Source organism: Hemiscyllium ocellatum, chromosome 2 (genome assembly GCF_020745735.1).
Source record: "Hemiscyllium ocellatum isolate sHemOce1 chromosome 2, sHemOce1.pat.X.cur, whole genome shotgun sequence".
NCBI lineage: Eukaryota > Metazoa > Chordata > Chondrichthyes > Orectolobiformes > Hemiscylliidae > Hemiscyllium > Hemiscyllium ocellatum.
Genome location: NC_083402.1, coordinates 14,460,000 through 14,480,803, shown reverse-complemented (window position 1 = coordinate 14,480,803; position 20,804 = coordinate 14,460,000). Strand labels below are relative to the sequence as shown.

At 43.0% G+C, this 20,804-nt stretch overlaps 1 protein-coding gene across 3 annotated transcripts in view; it reads left to right on the top strand.

Annotated features, from left to right (window-relative positions):
• nek1 (NIMA-related kinase 1) overlaps positions 1–20,804 on the top strand; it is a 153,500-nt gene that overhangs the window by 113,664 nt on the left and 19,032 nt on the right. For all 3 annotated transcript variants that reach the window (XM_060834885.1, XM_060834876.1, XM_060834895.1), the window contains one exon: positions 7,364–7,608. In XM_060834885.1, the coding sequence (XP_060690868.1) occupies positions 7,364–7,608 (245 nt within the window). The remainder of the gene's footprint in view (positions 1–7,363; positions 7,609–20,804) is intronic.

Below are 20,804 nucleotides of genomic sequence, written 5' to 3'. Positions count from 1 at the left end.
CATTTTGGAAAATCAGATCACTGAACTCTGCTGCTGCTGCTTCCAGCTTACAAGCAGAAATTGATGCATGAGGACCCTGTACAGAAAGTAATGCAGTATTGGTCTCTGGTAACAAAAGGGCTTCTATGGGACTGCTTAGAGTCAGTGGACTAGTCCATATTCAACCAGTCAGTGGCCAACCTCCATGAAAATGCCATCACTGTCACAGCCTGCATTAGTAAATGCGTGCCAGAGGAGGTAATCTAAATGTTCTCCATCCTGAAACCATGGATGAACCGGGGATTCACTTTCTATTGAAGTCTAGGTTTAAGGCATTCAAGTCTGGCATATCTGGTATACACAGGAAATCCAGATATGACCTTCATAAGGTTATCAAAGATCCTAAGAGGCAATGCTAACCTCAGTCTGAGGTCCAGACCAACCACATGGCCACATTTTCACAATCAGGATTCCCGCCAACTTTCCGAGGACCCCTTTGCCCACCTCCAACACACTATCCACCTGGACACCCCGCACTGGCCTATTACCTGCCCTCGACCTCTGCATTTCCAACTGCCGCCGGGACATTAACTGCTTCAACCTGTCTACCCCCCTCCCCACTCCAATCTCTCACCCTCACAACGCGCAGCCCTCCAATCCAACCTCACCATCAAGCCAGCGGATAAAGGGGGAGCAGTGGTAGTCTGGCGCACTGACCTCTACACCGCTGAAGCCAAACGCCAACTCGAGGACACCTCTTCCTACTGCCCCCTCGACCATGACTCCCCCACCCACCCCCATCACCAAACCATCATCTCCCAGACCATACAGAACCTCATCACCTCAGGAGATCTCCCACCCACAGCTTCCAACCTCATAGTCCAGGAACCCTGCACTACCCGGTTATACCTCCTTCCCAAGATCCACAAGCCTGACCACCCTGGCTGACCCTTTGCCTCAGCATGCTCCTGCCCCACTGAACTCATTTCTACCTACCTTGACACTGTCCTATTCTCCACCCCCCCCCCCCCCATTCCAGGAACTCCCCACAAACATTCGAGACACCACCCATACCCTCCACCTCCTCCAAGACTTCCGTTTCCCCGGCCCCCAACGCCTCATCTTCACAATGGATATCCAATCACTCTACACCTCCATTCGCCATGACCAGGGCCTCCGTCTTTTTCTCTCCAGACATCCCCAACAGTACTCTTCCACCGACACACTCATTCGTTTGGCCGATCTGGTCCTCACCCTGAACAATTTCTCCTTTGAATCCTCCCAGTTCCTCCAGACCAAAGGGGTAGCCATGGGCCCCAGCTATGCCTGTCTCTTTGTTGGCTACGTAGAACAGTTGATCTTCCGTAACTACACCGGCACTACTCCCCACCTCTTCCTCCACTACATTGATGACTGCATTGACGCCACCTCATGCTCTTGCGAGGAGATTGAGCAATTCATCAACTTCACCAACACATTCCACCCTGACCTTAAATTTACCTGAATCATCTCTGACACCTCCCTCCCCTTCCTGGACCTCTCCATCTCCATTAATGATGACCGACTTAACACTGACATCTTTTACAAACCCACCGACTCCCACAGCTACCTGGATTACACCTCTTCCCATCCCACTTCCTGCAAAAATGCCATCCCATATTCCCAATTCCTCCGTCTCCGCCGTATCTGCTCCCAGAGGATCAGTTCCACCATAGAACACACCAGATGGCCTCCTTCCTTAGAGACCGCAGTTTCCCTTCCCACATGGTTAAAGATGCCCTCCAATGCATCTCGTCCACATCATGCACCTCCGCCCTCAGACCTCACCCCTCCATCCGTAACAAGGAAAGAACGCACTTGGTGCTCACCTTCCACCCTACAAACCTTCGCATAAACCAAATCATCCGCCAACATTTCCGCCACCTCCAAAAAGACCCACCACCAGGGATATATTTCCCTCCCCACCCCTTTCCGCCTTCCGCATGGACCATACCCTCCATGACTATCTGGTCAGGTCCACACCCCCTTACGACCCACCCTCCCATCCTGGCACTTTGCCCTGCCACCGCTAATATCATTTATTGTACCTGTTGCTCCAGATGCGGTCTCCTCGACATTGGGGAGACTGGACGCCTCCTCGCAGAGCACTTTAGGGAACATCTCCGAGATACCCGCACCAATCAACCACACCGCCCCGTGGCCCAACATTTCAACTCTCCCTCCCACTCTGCCGAGGGCATGGAGGTCCTGGGCCTCCTTCACCGCCACTCCCTCACCACCAGACACCTGGAGGAAGAACGCCTCATCTTCCGCCTCAGAACGCTTCGAACCCAGGGCATCAATGTGGACTTCAACAGTTTCCTCATTTTCCCTTTCCCCCACCTCACCCTACTTCCAAACTTCCAGCTCCGAACTGTCCCCGTGACTTGTCCTACCTGCCTATCTTTTCCACCCATCCACTCCACCCTCTCCTCCCTGACCCATCACCTTCATCCCCTCCCCCACTCACCTATTATACTCTATGCTACTTTCTCCCCACCCCACCCTCCTCTAGCTTATCTCTCCACGCTTCAGGCTCTCTCTGCCTTTATTCCTGATGAAGGGCTTTTGCCCAAAACGTCGATTTCACTGCACTTTGCACTTTGTTTGCTGCCTGAACTGCTGTGCTCTTCCAGCACCACTAATCCAGAATCTGGTTTCCAGCATCTGCAGTCATTGTTTTTACCACCTGTTGTTAGTGGCAAGGATTACATTACATCATTTGGCTATAAAGCAAAGTCAAGCAGAATTGAGGGCAACAGTCCATCCGTACCTAACAACAACCTCAATGCATTCCAAGCACACTTTGAACAGAAGGTCAGTGAAACAATGCCACCTGTTCCAACAGCCTCTGATTCACTTGTACCCACAGTCACTGTTGCAGGCGTTAGATTGGCCTTCTTGAGAGTAAATCATGAAACATGACTGGCCAGGATGGAGTCCCCAGTTGTGCACTCAGATCCTGCTCTGACCATCCAGCAGGAATATTCGCAGACACCTTTAACGTTTTTCTGTTAGAATCCAAAGTCCCCCACCTGCTTCAAGAAGACCATCATCATTTCAAATCCAAAGAAAAATAATGCAAGGTACTTCAATGACTATTATTTGGTGGCTCTGACCTCCAAAATTATGAAATGCTTCAAGAGGTTAATCATGGCTAGCATCTGCTCCAGCCTCCCCAATTGCCTTGATCATTTGCAATTCGCCTACAGGCACAACACGTCCACAGCAGACGTCATTTCCCTGGCCCTACATTCATCCCTGGAACATCGGGATAATGAGCATATTTATGTCAGGTTCATAGTTATTGACTACAGTTCCACCTTCATCAACATATTTCCAAACAAACTCATCTCTCTCTGAATTCCAAGATCTGGTTCCCTATCTGTAATTGGATCCTCGGTTCCTAACTGATAGACCGCAATCAGTAAGAATAGGCAGCATAATCCTCAACACATTGTCCATGGGGCTACGTACTCTGCCTCCTAGTGTATTCCTTCTACACTCACGACTCTGTGGCCAAATTCTGCCCCAACTGTGTGCCGATGACATCACCATTATAGGTTGAATTTCAAACAACACAAAAGGGAAAGAGGTTGAGTGTTTAGCGCATGGTGTAAAAACAAAAATCTCTCCATTGATGTAGGTAAAACAAAGGAGCTGATCATTGGCTTCAGGAAGCGGGGTGGAGGGCCGCTTCTGACTGCAACAATGGTGCTGAGGTAGAGATGGTCAAAAGCATCAGGTTACTGGGAGTGACAATCACCAACAATCTGTCCTGATCCCCGCAATGGTCAAGAAAGCATAACAATCTCTCCACATCACTTCCCTCCAGGAGGCTAAGGAAATTCAGCATATCTACAAGGACTTGTACTAATTTTTAGGATGCTTTCCATAGTGCATCTATATCTGGATGCATCACAGCGTGGTAAGACCACAAGAAACAACAGTGAGTTGTGAACACAACGCAGTTCATCTCACAAACCAGGCTCCTATCCACTAACTCCATCGATATTTCCTGCTGCCTCAGGAAAGCAAAAATCTCTCCATTTCCTACAAAATCAAAGACCCTCCCACCCTGGTTATAGTCTCTCCCACCCTCTTCCTTTTGGGCAGAAGATGTAAATGTTTTTCAATACACATACAAACAGATTCAAGAACAGCTTGTTCCTGCTCTTATCAGACTTTTGAATGGCCCTTCAAATGTCACTTCTGATTGCTCTCACTCTCTCTCTCAGCGAGCCATGCCACTGTATTCTGCACTCTGTTCTGTTTCCCTGATGCCCTTTTTATTGGTACAACCTGCCTGTACAGCGTGCTAATCAACACTTTTCACTGTATCATGGTACATGTGACAACAATACATCAATCAATATTTTAATCCTTTAGAATTTACCCAAAGCTACATTGGATCATGACTCAGAGGCTAGATGGAACAAATCTGTTTTGATTTCTACTTACAGTACTCTGTCTGTATGAACCTGCCATGTGCAGTAGCTGTTGGTGTGTGATGTCCAAATTACATTGATTTGTTTCCGTGCTCATTGAGACAGAATGGTATATGCTTATGCTTTATGTGAGTCTCCACCTGCCTTGCTTCATCTCCTTCTATCAGTACACCCCTTCTTTCCCTTTTCCTCCTTTATCTAGCTTCCCCATTTCTGTTGTTTGCCTGTGTGGCATGATTTGTATTCAAATCAGAGTTTAAAATAAATAGTTTCTCCATCATTCCCTATTTTATTTGTTAGCATCTACCTCACGTTTTATGACCTGTAGTTTTAGTTCCCTCCCATAATTGCAAGCATTCTTGTTACATCTCTTGGATTCCTTTCCAAATTTTCAAGACCTCAGTGAGGCCAGCTTTCTCTTTTGTAAGAAGTGTGTACCAGCCTGTCAGCTATTCCTGCTATGTATTCTCCCTTTTCACTTTGCTATTATGCTTGTGAACTTCCTTTCCATCCTCTGGATTGCTTGTGTATCCTTTTCAAAATATGGAATTCGGGATTTCATACATCTAAACTGTCATCTAACCAAAATTCCACATGACCTTTTCTATTTTACAATTTTCTCCCTCGTTAAAACATGTTAAATGATGGGATCTGTTTCTCTCATGGCTTTATTAACCTTTCTGTAATTTGTGAATATCTACCTTAGACTCCTATTGCTCCTCTTTTCTATATAGATTCTATGTTGCTTAGGTTAAATTTGGAATTAGATTGCTTTTTTTAATGTGCAGGATGACATGAAAAAACAGAGTGGCACTAGATGTGACTTTCATTTGGAGAGCTGGTATACACACTATGACCTAAAATGTCCTCCTATATTTGAACAATTTTGTGACATTCAAGCCTATTTTGCAATTCTTGAATCTAGTTTTGTTTTTTCATTACTTCCTCCTGTTATATTCACCCTCTAGTTTGTTATCCCCTGTAAATTGTTTAATGTAAACTATGAACAACAGTTGACATAATCCGCACCATCCCAGGACAAAGGAACCCACTTGATTGGCACCACGTGACAACTTAGACATTCATTTCCTCCACCAGTGTCAAAGGTGAACACCACCAACTCCTCTCAAGCTCCTTCAACAGCACCTTCCAAACCCACAAGCTGTACCACCTGGAATGATGAGGGTAACAGCTACATGGGCATGCCACTACCTGCATGTTCCCCATCATGCTGCACTTCTATCACAACTTGGAACCAGATTGCCATTCCTTCATTCTTACTGGTCAAAATCCTAGAACTCTCTCTCCCTCAGAACTGTGCATGTACCTGCAATGCATAGTTTATAGCAATTCAAGAAGAGAGCTTGTCTCTATTATCTCGAGAGCAATTGGGGATGGGTAATAAATAATGGTCCAGCTGACAAAATTCTGTTATGGACCATGCCAGACCCCCTCAACATTTCAAGAAGGTAGTCCAGACCCTAACTTTGCTCGTTGTTTTAAGTAGGTGTAATGCAGGTATTCCAGGAGCGACATGGCTGGCCCAACCACTTAGTTTAAATAAATCAGAATTTATTTACGGTGAAACAAAAGAGAACAGAATTCAGAATAATCTCACCTATCCGGAAAGCGAACAGACTATGCAAACTTAATAATGCAACAATCCCCATAAACACCCCTTTCGAAAAAAGGTAAAATCCAACAGTATCTTACAGGAGAGATGTCCGAGAGAGAGAGGATCACATGGACCTGCTTCTTTGGGTCCAGCAGCTTCACCACTGACTGACTGCCAAAACCAAACCAGAGAAAAGCTGAGCTGGGAGAACTGGCCACTCCCCTTTTCAATGTACAAGTGTTTTTTTTAAACTTGAAACCCCAGACATTTCAAACTTTGTGTCTTTACGACTTCCTGGAAAAAAAGGCAAGGACAACTAACTTTGATGAAGGAGCAGCAGCATCATAATTCTCAACCCATGAATGAAAATGAAAAGAATCAGCCCATGAATTCACCAGTTCCCACCTTGTGCTGATCTAATCCATTCTGTTTAACCTCAGTTCTATTTTCTAACTAGCTCGCAATTCATTCTACAATCTGTTCCTTAACTTCATATGCTGTAACCTTAGTCATGAGTATACTGTATGTTAACTAATCAAAGGGCTTTTGAAAATCCAAATATGTTCCATCTCCTTCATGACCATTATCTGCTCTCTGATAATTCATAAAGATTGGGCAAGCATGTTTTTTTTTACCCTTTTGCAATCCTCGCTGACTGCTTATTGGTTTCTCGATATTTTTCAATTACGGCATTGAGTGGTTCCTTTTGTCATTCCTACCACTGATGTTTTAGCTACCTTTATCTACAGTTCCAAAGAATTGTTCCATCCATCTCCTGTTTTAAACAGTGGAATCACATCTGCATCTTTCTCCCCGTGCAGCAACACTCCTCTCTTCCCCCCCCCCCCCCCCCCCCCCACCCGTGTATACACGCACGCGCGCGCACACACACACACACCCCTCTCCCCTCCAACACAGATACGAATGATCAAAAGGAAAGGTCCCTTATAAGCTAAAGGGCAGGAGTGATCGATTAATTTCTATACCACATAATAATGGAAGGCAAATGATGGATAGGTGCAACAACAAAACATGGGTTTAGAGGGGATATACAAGTGTACAGTAGACTTATTGCCCAGCAGTTGAAGAAATTCCCCAGTCATTGTACTCCATTTTGAGATGATCAGGTTGTAAACGGTCTAATCAAAAGAGGACATGCTGTTCCTCAACCTTCAGTGGGACAGTGTCAGAGGCCGATGATGAAGAGTGGAAACAGGCTAGATAACCAAAGTTAACTGTGATCAAAAAGGAAAGCAGTCACTTAATGATTTGTGTGTTCCAGTATATTTGGAGAAGGCGATGCAGATGACCTACAGGAGCTTCAGGAATCGATGGAGCGTCTGTTGCAGGAGCAGCCCAGTGAAGAGTTCAGTGAGGAGGAGGAGGAGGAGGTAGCTTCCAATTCAAGTCCTCCTGAAGAAAGTGTTTATAATGCGGAATCGTCAGTGAATGGAGCAGAGGGGGAAGATGATGAAAATCCAGCAAGCAGCAGTGACCAAAGTGCTATTCATGAAGAGTGGCAGTCAGGTTGTTTTTCCTATATTCTTAATAGATTACACTGCCATCTAGAGATTGAGAGTGCTGCTTTAGATATCAAAAGGCTATTGCTGATTTATTTCGCTGGATCTCGTGATTTTATTATGTTATTGACAAAATGATGGTTATCAATTTTAATTAGGACAAGTGATTTTTCATATCAAATAATTTATCATTCTGAATCAAGAGTGTTTTGCTGGAAAAACACAGCAGGACAGGCAGCATCTGAGGAGCAGGAGAATTGATGTTTTGGGCATAAGCCCTTCATCAGAAATGGTGGTCCTCACTTTCTCCTAATTGATTATTCTGGTCTATTTTCATTACCTCTGGGACGTTTTGTAACAATTTCTCTTTGTTATTACAACTGTTAGTTGTATGGAAAATTATTCCATGAGATTTGAGGATCTGACATGTGATTTGGTGCATGCAGCATAACTTTTTCTGTAATTCTCACCATGTGCACATAGCTATTGAACGTGTTATTACAGGAAAAAGCATTACATATGGCAGTGCATTATTTATGCTGTGTTTGAAGATTAATATTGTAACTTGGAGATTTTTATTAGAAACACTTTCAACCAGGGTTAATTCTTGCCCATGTTTGACATGAGAATTCATCAGAGAAAGTGAGGACTGCAGATGCTGCAGAGTCAGAGTCGAAAAGCATGGTGCTGGAAAAGCACAGCAGGTCAGGCAGCATCTGAGAATCGGGAGAGTTGACATTTCAAGCGTAAGCACTTCTTCATGTAGGAGAGGAGGGGGCTGAGAGATAAATCTGGGGCTGGTGGGAAGGTAGGCTCCCCTTCCACATTCCTGATGAATGGCTTATGCCTGAAATGTCGACACTCCTGCTCCTCTGATGCTGTCTGACCTGCTGTGCTTTTCCAGTGCTACATTTTCAACTATGAGAATTCACAGGGTCCGGAGTCAATGTTTAGGACTTCACAGTGCAGGGTGCAGACACCATCATCATTCCTGGTTACACCCTGTGTAGCCAAGGATGTATATAATATATACCACTATGCTATTACCTCTGCTGGGTCTGTTCTACCATGGACATGGGACCAGGGATGGTGATTGTGTCTGTATCATGTGTAAGGTATGACTGTGCCAAGCTGTTGCTTGACTAGTCTGTGAGACAGCTGTCCCCATTTTGACACCAGCCTGCAAATATTACTAAGGGGTATTTTGCAAGGTCAGCAAGACGGTGTTTGCTATTGTCATTTCAGTGCCTTAGTTGATGCCAGGTGGTCCACCAATTTCATTTGCTTTTTATGCATTCTAGCAGATTATCAAAGTGATACAGCCATTTCAGAGAGCAGATAAGTTATTTGTTTTGCTTTGGGTCTGGAGTCAAATGTAGGTGAGACAAAGTCAAGATGGCAGTTTCCTCACCTAAAGGATGGCTTTTTACAGCAATTGAGTGGTTTAATGGTTATCATTAGACTTTGAATTCAGAAGTCTAGAATTAAAATCCCACCATTTGCTGTTGTGGAATTCAAACCCAGGCCCCAAGAACATTAGAGCATCCCCTGTGATACTGCATTTTTGTCCATGAATTGTCAACAGTGCTGAGTTTTTTTAAAAAGAAATGTTTAACATTTTGAAACCGCAGAATAATCTACAACAATTATCTTCTGAATGTCTGGTATCATATAATTAAACAGACTGGTGCCAGAGGAAATGGAAATATCCACCTTTGTACAAGAGTCAGGTTTACTTTCATAGATTCATTCAGATAATTATTGGAACTGTTCTCCAGAGATAAGGAGTGGAAACATTTGGCATCACCATGCAATTGTTCAAATGGTGGTAATAAGGGAGGACACAACAATCCCCGATGCTTTGTAGAAATAAGTTTTTTTTTATTTTTAATTCACTTGTGGTGTGTGGCTGTCTGGGTCTTTATTGCCTGTCCATAGTTACCCTTGACAAAGTGATGGTGAGCAGCCTTCTTGAATCGCTGCAGTCCATGTAAATAGATTTGACAATGCTGTTAGGCAGGGAATTCCAGGAATTTGACCCAGTTAATGTTTTAAAGATGTGGGTGTACCTTTTTAAGAGAGTTAAAAGCAGCAGAACCACCGGACGCAGCAGCAAGTGTTCTCAATAAGGTAACAATGTAACACTGGGTCGAACAACTCGATTAGTTAATTGCCTGGAGACAAAACAAGTTTGAATTTGGCCAATCAGTTTAAATTATACACTGAAAAAAAAACCAATTTCCAATCAGGTTTGAATTGGGTATATTGACAATAAGCCATTGACATAATCCGATGCTCTGGGATATAAGACTGGCAGGGGTGGGGGATTGAACAGTTGAGAGGAGAACTGCCAAGTCCTAGCATGTAACAGACTGCTTGGAAAAAAAAGTCTCTTAAAAATCCCTTTTTGATCAGTAACCTGTGACAGAAATTCTTAAGCAGAAAGAAGACACCGGAAGATCCGAAGACAGGAACCTACAGCTGCATGGTTTTGAGTTAGTATTGTTTTGTAAATTTTACTTGGAAGTTTTATCGGACAAGTATTATAGAAGGGAAAGTAAAAAATAAGTTAGAGGAAGGAGTTGTAAATAGTAGTTAATTATTCTCTGTTATACTTTAGAAATAAAGTTGTGAATTTTTACTTTACATAGTTGGCCACTCTAATTTTTACAGGTTATTTCATGAGATAAATATTTTCTGTGTTACTGGTTTTAAATTAAGTAAAAGAGTTTACCCCATATTGTAACAACGGTGAAAGAAAGGTAATATATTTCCAAGTCAGGATGGTAAGTGGCTTGGAGAGGAACTTGCAGATGGTGGTGTTCCTTGCTGCGCTAGTCCTTCCAGCGGGAATTAATTGTGGGTTTAGAAGATGCTGCCACAAAGATCTGTGGTGAATTTCTACAGTGCACACTGCTGTGACTGAGCATCAGTGGTAGAGTGGGTGAATGTTTGTAGATGTGGTGCCAATGAATCTGGCTGCTATGTCCTAGCTGGTGTCAAGCTTCTTGTGTGTTGCCTCACTCATCCAAGCAAGTAGGAAATGTTCCATCACAACCCTTGTGTCTTGTAGATGGCTTCGGGGAGATAGGAGATGAGTTACTTGCTGCAGGATTGATAGCCTCTGACTTGCTCTTGTAGCCATTGTATTTATTCACTGTGTCCAGTTCAGTTTCTGGTCATTGGTAACTTGCAGGATGTTGACAATGGGGGATTCAGCAATGGTAATGCCATTGACTGTTGATGGAGTGGGTGGTTAACTTATCTCTTAGTGGAGATGGTCATTGCCTGGCACTTGTGTCATGTGAATGTTTCAGTCCAAGTATGGATGTTTTTACCCGTGACAATAATGACTGCAGATGCTGGAAACCAGATTCTGGAGTAGAGTGGTGCTGGAAAAGCACAGAAGTTCAGGCTGCATCCAAGGAGCAGGAAAGTGGAAGTTTCTGGCAAAAGCCATTCATCAGGAATAGAGGCAGAGTGCCTGGAGGGTGGAGAGATAAATGAGAGGAGGGGTGAGGAGAAAGTAGCATAGAGTACAATAGGTGAGTGGGGGTGGGGATAAAGGTGATAGGTCAGGGAGGAGGGTGGAGTGGATAGATGGAAAGGAAGATAGGCTGGTAAGACAGGTCATGGGGACAGTGCTGAGCTGGAAGTTTGGAACTAGGGTGAGGTGGGGGAAGGGGAAATGAGGAAACTGTTGAAGTCCACATTGATGCCCTGAGGTTGAAGTGTTCCAAGGTGGAAGATGAGGCGTTCTTCCTCCAGGCGTCTGGTGGTGAGGGAGCGGCGGTGAAGGAGGCCCAGGACCTCCATGTGCTCGGCAGAGTGGGAGGGGGAGTTGAAATGTTGGGCCACAGGGCGATGTGGTTGATTGGTGCGGGTGTCCTGGAGATGTTCCCTATAGCGCTCTGCTAGGAGGCGTCCAGTCTCCCCAGTGTAGAGGAGACCGCATCAGGAGCAATGGATACAATAGATGATATTGGTGGATGTGCAGGTAAAACTTTGGATGTGGAAAACTCCTTTAGGGCCTTGGAGGGAGGTGAGGGAGGAGGTGTGGGTGGAGGTTTTGCAATTCCTGAGGTGGCAGGGAAGGTGCCAGGATGGGAGGGTGGGTTGTTGGGGGGCGTGGACCTGACCAGGTAGTCACGGAGAGAACGGTCTTTGCAGAAGGTGGAAAGGGGTGGGGAGGGAAATATATTCCTGGTGGTGAGGTCCGTTTGGAGGTGGCAGAAATGTTGGCAGATGATTTGGTTTATGTGAAGATTGTAGGGTGGAAGGTGAGCACTAGGGGGTTCTGTCCTTGTTACGGTTGGAGGGGTGGGGTCTGAGAGCGGAGGTGCGGGATGTGGACGAGATGCGTTGGAAGGCATCTTTAACCACGTGGGAAGGGAAATTGGGAGGTGGAGGAATTGGGAATCCGGGATGGCATTTTTTGCAGGAGGTAGGGTGGGAAAAGGTGTGATCCAGGTAGCTGTGGGAGTCGGTGGGTTTGATATGGTCTTTGAACATGGAGTACTTCAGTATCTGAGGAGTCATGAATGCTGATGAACAATTCGCAATCATTAGTGAATATTCCTACTACTGACCTTATGATAGAGGGAATGTCATTGAAGCAGCTGAAGATGGTTGGGCCTCGTTCCTACCCAGAGCAACTCCTGCACAGATGTTCTGGAACTGAGCTGGCTGACCTGCAACAATCACAACCATCTTCCAATGTGCCAGCTATGACTTCAACCAGCAGAAAGTTACCCCCAATTCCCATACGATATTTTCCTGGCTACAGTCAATTCTGAGGAAGGTTCAGCAGACCTGAAATGTTAATTCTGACTTCTCTTCGCAGATACTGCCAGACCTGCTGAAGTTTTCCAGGAATTTCTGTTTTTGTTTCTGATTTACAGCATCTGCAGTTCTTTGTGTTTATTTAGTGAGTAGATGCTTCTTGACAATATTGTTAAATGTTATCATTACTGATGATCCAGAGTCGATTGATAGGGCAGTAATTGGCTAGTTTGGATTTATCCTGCTTTTTGTCTACAGGGCATATTTGGACATAGCTGGTTGAGTGGCAGGAGACAAAATAGGAGTAATGGTAGATCCTCAAATTGGCAGGATGTGATCAGTAATGTCCCATAGGATCTGTGTTAGATTATTCATATTATTCATATTATTTATGAATGACTTGGATATTGGTATAGAAAGTCATATATTCAAATTTGTTGATACAAAGGTGGCATTGTAGATGTAGGAGATTACAGCATAAAGTTACAAATGGCTTTTGAGAGACCAAGTGAATGAGCAGATGAATTTCAGAGTAAGCAAGTGTGAAGCAAGATTCTATTTTGAATCAGCAGAGGATAGATCACGGTACTTTGTAGACAGTATGAAATTAAATACAGTGAATATCAGAAGAGATTTTGGGATTCAGGAGCATAGATCTTTAAAATCCCACAAATTAAGTATAGAAAATACTCAAATGAATAGAATGCCAGGCTTTATTTGTAGGGGACTGGAGTATCCGGATGCAGAAGTAATGCTGCAGCAATACAAACCCTGGTTAGACCCCATTTGGAGTACTCTGAGCAGATCTGGACGTCCCACCATTTTGGAAGGTTAGATTGGAGGGAATTCAGATTAAATTCACAGAAGTGATAAGTGGATTTCAGGGGTTAAGTTGTGAGGAATGATTATACAAATTAAGCCCCTTTTCTATAGAATTTAGAAAAGTTAAAAGGTGCTCTGATAGAAGTCTTCAAGCTATTAACAAGAAAAGAGAAGGTAGATAAAGGGAGAAAAAAAATTCACTGGTTGGGAATTCTAGAACTAGGAGGCATAGTCTGAGAATTGAGGGCCAGACGTTCAGGAGAGATGTTAAGAAGCACAGCTACATACACAGGGTAGTAGAGGTTTGGAACTCTTTCTGCAAATGGCAGTGGATGTTGGATCATGTAATTATAACTCTAAGGCATTCAGGGAAATGAGCTAAAGGCAGGTAGCTGGTATTAGGCAACATATCTGCCATCATCTTATTGAATGGTTGAACAGGCCCAAGAGGCTGAAAGGCCTACTCCTATTCCTTTTGAGTAATTTTCCACATTGTCAGGTCAATGCCAGTGGTGATTTTGTACTGGAACCGTGTGGCTAGGGGAGCAGCAAGTTCTGGAGCACAAGTTTTCAGTACTATTGCAGGCTCAAAGCCTTTGCAGTTTCCAGTTCCTCCACCAGTTTCTTGATCATGTGGAGTAATTTGAATTGCCTGGATCTTGGATTTTATTTGAAAGGAGCTTGAAACGAGAGCCTTGGTCAGACCCCAGTTGGAATACTATGTTCACCTTTTGGTAACAACTTCCGGGAGGATGGGGCAAACCTAGAAATTGCTGGAAAAACTTCACGTCTGGCAGTATCTGTGGAGAGAAATCAGAGTTAATCTTTCTCAGAAGACTCAACCCAAAACGTTAACTCTAATTTCTCTCCACAGATACTTTTCAAGCTATTTCTGTCTCCGATTTACAGCATCCACAGACCTTTCAGTTTTTACTCAGGACAGATAGAAAGTAGCCTTGTGGAGAGCTAAGGGCTGTAGTGCAGCTTTGAGGATGGCACTGGTATTTGAAGGGTTAAGCTGAGAGTCCATTCTTGCATAAATTTGAATTGCCTTTGAAATGCAAATCAAATTTAAATATTTTAAACAATGAAGGAATTTGTCCTTCATTGCTATTAGACAAATAAAACTGGAACTCCCTTCCTTCCTCGCAGCACTATGGCTGTATCTATGCCATGCAGAATGTCTTGGATCAAGGAAGTGTCTCCAGACTGCATTGTTCTCGATATGGACAGCAAATGTTGGACCTGTGGCCAATACTTGCATTCCATGCAAGGAAAAAGAAAAGATGAAGAAAAGCCATTTAGATGGGGGTGGGGGGGTGCGGGGAACAGAATGACAGAACAAGGAACAATAATGTTAGCATTCGGTCGAGATGGTTTATGAATGAAATCAGAAAGCATGTTTTCACTCAAAAAAAATTGCAAATTTTGGCTGAGTTAATATTTTTATAGCTGAGATGAATGACATAATGTGTGTTCAGGGTATAAAGGAATATTGAACACAAGCAGGTGATGATGTAACTGAATGGCTTACTCCCATTCTTATGTGGTGAGTGAAAAAATGTAATTGCTGAGGTGGTGGTGTAGGTATTAGAGTAAAAAAAATGAAACTCAGCAAGCAACTACTGAAGACTTCAAAGCAACTTTGGTAAGATTATGGAGGAGAAATGGTTATAAATGTTTGTTTTATTTTGGTCAACTGCATGGTGGATGTCTGAAGCCATTGGCAAATCCACAAGGTGAAGTTTTTGTCTGACTAATGAGAATGCATGCCGTCTTCATTTTGGGATGAAGATGCACATTCAAAAACCAGAGAAATTAGAATTCTGTGCTGGAGTGGAGACTTCAGGAGGGCTGAGTTTGGTCATTGATTAATGGCATTTAATTATGTCACAGCAGCACAGTCGCTCAGTGGTTCACACTGAATTTCGCAGCATCAGGAAGCTGGGTTTGATTCCACCTTTGGTAACCGTCTGTGTGAAGTTTTGCAGATTCTCCTCATGTCTGCGTGGGTTCCTGCTGGTTTCCTTCTACAGTCCAAGGTTGTGAAGGCTAGATGGGTTAGCCATGGGAAGTGCAAGGTTACAGGGATGGGATAGGGAGTTGGGTTTGGGTGGGCTGCTGTCCAGAAGGTTAGTGTGGACTTGATGGGCCAAATGGCCAGCTTTCCACACAGTAGGGATTCCATGATCCTATGTCACTGTCCACTCATAAATTTTGCACTACTGCCCCAGTGCTTTACCAAATGTAAAGTTTCCAGCCCTCAAGGCTCCTCTTCAGTTGGCAGAATGCTCATTTGTGAGCAGGTTCCTGAAATAATGTGGTCTGGCTTAAATATTATATTCTGATAACTTGAGTAACTTCACTTGCATTTGGTACAGAGCCGTAACAGCCAAGTAGCCTATATCCATAGAGTCTTAGACATAGTTGAAGTCAATTAACTCAAACTGTTACATTTAACTTTGGTGACCCTGGGCTAGAGTGTTGAGGGGGTTTAACAAAACAATATGAACCAGAGTTCCCTCATCTGCCTCATTTTCTTTGAACGCTGGAGAGCCAATACTGGTTGAGGTCAGGACTTGGCTGTCTCCTCCCCACATTTTCATGTTTCTTGCAAACACTCTCACTGTGGTCAGTTGAATAGGTTAACCAAGGGCTGCCAGCCCAGTACAAGCTAGTGCCTTGAGAAGGGAGAGAAATAAAGAAAAAAGAATTGAATTAGTTGCCTTGGCTCATGAAGGTATCTGAGGTTCTATCAAATAAGAAAATTTACAGTGGGTATTTTCAAGCCTGAGGTTGTATGTTACTCTGATATAAGCCACGATTATTGTCGTCTATTCCTCACTAATTCTTTTAAGAAACACTTGTTGACTTGAAGCCAAATCTGCTATTTACAATCCTAAACCAGTGCAGTTTGATTGCAGGTGAAGAATTAACTGGAAGTTGAAGGAGAAGTAATGGAGATGGTCTATTGGTGTAAAATATAATGATGACACTTTTTTTCCCAATAGGTTTAATGGTTAATAGCAATGATACTTTCCAAAAACAAAAAGTAAGTAAAGATGACCAATGTTCACCGTAGGGAGGGACTCAACGTAAAAGGATTAATTTGGAATTTAATAGTGGAACATAGTCAACGGGCTGAAATATCTACTCCTGTTCCTTTTATTCTTAACTAGAAAAGTACTGAAAAGTGAAATAGAACATTCGTAGTAATACGTTTAGGATAAGCCTCTTAGAATTAGTATTTAGAATTTGTAGCTGGTGAAAATATTTGCATTATTGACATTACAGAGACATGGCTGCAAAGTGAAGATGGACAAGAGATGAAGCTGGGATGGTATAGCATGTTTCAGAAAGATAGAGCAGGTAAGTTAGTTAGAGAGAGAATATTACTGACCAGAGAGAGGACAGCAGCTATTCAATCAAGGTGAGCTAATCTGCAGAAGAGGCAAATACAGATACTATCATAATGAGCTAATCAAATAGCAAATTAGCAGCTAATTTTGTCCTGCGGCTCTGTCACAATTAAAAATAAACTTATTAGAAATGCTGGATCTCCCAGAAATCCAGCAATGAAGAAGGCTGAGCAACGGTGTCTGGATGAGGGTGGTGTCAGGGAAAATATAATGACTGCTTTCAAACAGGTGAGGTAGAAAACAGATAGTTGCTATATATGTATTTCATAACAGTCCTCTGAAACACGTTAATGATAGAGAGAAATTGAATGTGCCCTAGTTCCTCCTCATGTTCTCAGTTATATCAGACCTGAAATGTTAACTGTGTGCTTCTATCTTCTTGGTTGGTGTCAGACCTGCTGAGTTTCTCCAGCACTTTGTTTTTATTTCAGATGACATTCTTGGAGTACAGTCATTATATTAGTATTTGTGCCAGCCGGTTTATATGTCATGAGATTCCACAAACAGTGAAGAAAAAACAAGTTAATTAGTTGTTTTGATGGTAATTGTACTGGGAGGACTGCTGGCTAGGACATGGGAAAAACACCCTGCTGTTCTTAGAATGGTGCCATCTGAACAGGAAGATGGGGCCTCTGCTTAATGTCATCTGAAAGTAATTTGGCTGAGTACTTCAGTTTTACTAATCGTTATATAGTTCTGTTTCACATATAACAACAGCCAAGGCCAACATAACTGTAGTATTGCATAAGGCTCTAGAGGGGATTACATTGGAGCTACAGAATATCAAGTGAGAATTTAGGAGCACAGTGAGGCAGCATTTATAGCACTGGACTAGCCCATAGTTCACCCACCGTGACAGACTGTGAAATCAAATTGAATAAATCCAGCCGCAGAAAAGCCCGAAGATTTAAGCATGTCCTTCCTTCCATTCTCTGGCCTGCATGTTACTCTAGTCCAACTCTTGATGTCTTGCAAAGCACACCAGCCAAACACAATATCCAGCTCTGGATTTAATTATTTGTGCATTGGAATCTATAACACATGTGAAATGAGTGAAGTATATGTCATGGCAGTGGCTTTTTTTTTGTAGGGTCCAACATGAAGTGAGTGAACATGATTAATAATTTTGCAGTGACAAATACAGAAACTGTGTATCTATGCACTGCCTGCTAGACATGAAACAATTTATAGTCTAAAGATACCATTGCAATCCAACTGGTCTAAATGTTAGAAAAGGATCCATGAGTTTCAGAAAACATTTTTCTTTCAACAAGTGTTCAACCCAAGTATGCATCCAGTACCTAACTCTTCATCTTTACTATGCTTCCCTTGGTCTTAAGTGGACTGTCCCTTTCCTGGAGACAACATCAAACATTATTCGAGTTAAACCTATACATTTAGAATATTGAATTTCCCAATCAGCTTGCTCCTGAACCTTACTTTTTTGAATTGCCACCATTCCCAGTCTCTGTAGCTCTGAGCTGAAATTCAGAGTGTCACTTCCTTTGTTCCTTCTCCGATTTTTCTCCATGTTGAAAGATAATGACCAGGATTCTTTGTAACTTTCCAGGTGTCACCACAGAAGGATTATTCTGGCTATACCCCAAAAGTGAGTAAACTCCTGAACTAAGGTTACATAGACCAGTCTATCTAAGATTGATGGTGTCCAAATTGATCAAGGGAATGAGAAGTTCTAGCTTTCAAAAGGATAATTTTTTAAAGTGGATTAAACTACTCAATGACAGATGAATTTCAATAACTGAAAACACTATTTTTGTTGCTGGAGATATTTGGGGTGGCACAGTGGATCAGTGGTTAGCACTGCTGCCTCAGCGACAGGGACCTGGGTTCAATTTCTCACACAGGTGACTATCTGTCTGTGTGGAGTTTGCACATTCTCCCCGTTTCTGCGTGTGTTTTCTCCGGGTGCTCCGGTTTCCTCTACAGTCCAAAGATGTGCAGGTTAGGTGAATTGGTCGTGCTAAATTGCCCATAGTGTCCAGGAGTGTCTGGGTTAAATGAGTTGGTCATGAGAAATAAGGTTACAGGGATGGGGTGGGTTTGTATGAAGTGCTCTTTGGAGGGTCAGTGTGGATTTGATGGGCTGAATGGCTTGACTCCACATGGCAGGGATGCTATGATTGAAACAAATAACCAGTGATGACCGCTCAGCTCCCTCACCTCCCCCATGGACATGCTTCCATGGACACCTGCATGTATACACATTCTACACCCACCTCAGCTGAAGTGTTGTTAGCACAGTTGGCCCTATACTGGAAAGGACTTTGAGAGCATCAACCTTATTAATGTGTCTGAATTTTGAATCTCACAGCCCAGAAGGAAGCCATTTGGTCCAACACTCCTGGGGCCAGCTCTTTCGCAGAGCTATCTGATTCATTTTCATTATCTCCTCTTTGCCATTATCTCTGTAATTCCATTTTTAAAGTTATTGAATCTCCTTCCCTCAAATTTTACAGGCAATGCATTGCAGATCTTTCTCATTTGTTACACAAACAAAGTCTGTCTCTCTCATTTCTTACTCTTCTGCCAATTATCTTAAAAGCTTTTCTTGGGTGAAGCTGTGTTTCCAATTTTCATATGCAACTTTAGGTATCCTAGCTGTAAATACATAATTTTCGTTTGAGTCTGTTTATTAAATACTGTAATTTATGGCATGATTTAATTGACGAAATGTCTAGGAGGGAATCTTGAGTATAATCCAGGTGTTGAAAATGCTGCAAGCAATGTTAATGTTGCAACTTGTAGATTTCTGAAATTTGTTCTAAGTACAGAATTAACAACAACTTACGATGTTAAAGATGCTATATGAATAAAAGGCCCCAAGCACTTCACATTTAGAAAACAAAGTAGGGCACTGGTCGTGTTGAGTTATTCAGTCAAATGGCGAAAAAGTTTGATCATAGAGTAATTAGAGTTTTGAGGACTGTCTTAAAGGAACCAAGAAAGAGAGGTAGGAAGACTCTCTGGGAGTGAGATTAGAGAATCCCAGGAGTTTAGATCTTGGACAATTAGGAGTTGAGGCACAAATATTTAGTTTTGTCTTACCTTTTTTTTGGGAGGATAGAATATAGGAGATCGGCCAAGTGTGTTCTGGAATAGTTTGATCTAGAGGATGGCAAAGAAATGAATGAAAACTCCAAATAAGCTGCGACAAAGTCAAAGTCCAGTTATGTAACAGACTTGGTAATAGGCCATCTCAGCAGTAGCATGACTATGACAGCTCAAGTGTGACACCAAGGTTACAAACAGACTGACAATGATAAACTGTTGCTGGGAGGAGGGACGGAGTGGTTAGCTAAAGGTTGAAGTTTTGAGTGGAGACTGAAAACCACAACCTCACTTTCATTAACATAAATAACAAGAACAGGAGGAGGCTATTTTCATTCAATTCTTGACTAATCTGATGTGGCTTGACCTCTCCTTTTCTGCCTGTCTCCTATAACCCTTGACTCCTTTGTAAATTACATACATATCGAACTCCAGCTTGAATATATTCAAAGACTCTATCTCCATTGATCTCTGAGATGGAGACTTGCACTAAAGACCTGCAAAAATATTTCCTACCTGTCATCATCTTAATGGGGAGACCTCGTAATTGAAACTGTGCCTTCTAGTTCTTGATCCTGTTAGTTGCTATCCACTTTGCGAATCTTGCATGTTTCAATAAGATCACCTCTCATTCTTCTAAATTCCAGAGAATATAGGTGCAATGTACTCAAACGTTCCTTTTCATCCTAGGAATGAGTCTTGTGAAAAGTCTTTGAACTGCTCCTAACGCAAGTATGTTGCTCCTTCAGTAAGCTGATCAAACCTCTAGTTAGTCTCTAGATATGGTCTCAACAGTGCTAGGTAAAGATTCCCAGCATTCTGGTTTCCTTCCTAATTATTTGCTTTCCCTGTATGCTTTTTTTGTGTGACTCAAGTCAGAGTCGAGGATGGGTGCTGCAAAAGCACAGCAGCTCAGGCAGCATCCACGGAGCAGGAAAATAGACATTTCAGGCAAAACCCTTCATCAGGAATGAGGGTGGGAGCTTCGGGAGTGGAGAGATGAATGGGAGGGGACTAGGGCTTGGGGAAAGATAGCTGAGGGTGCAGTAGATGGATGGAGGTGGGGTAATGGTGATGGATCGGAGGGGAGAGTGGAGCAGATAGGTGGGAA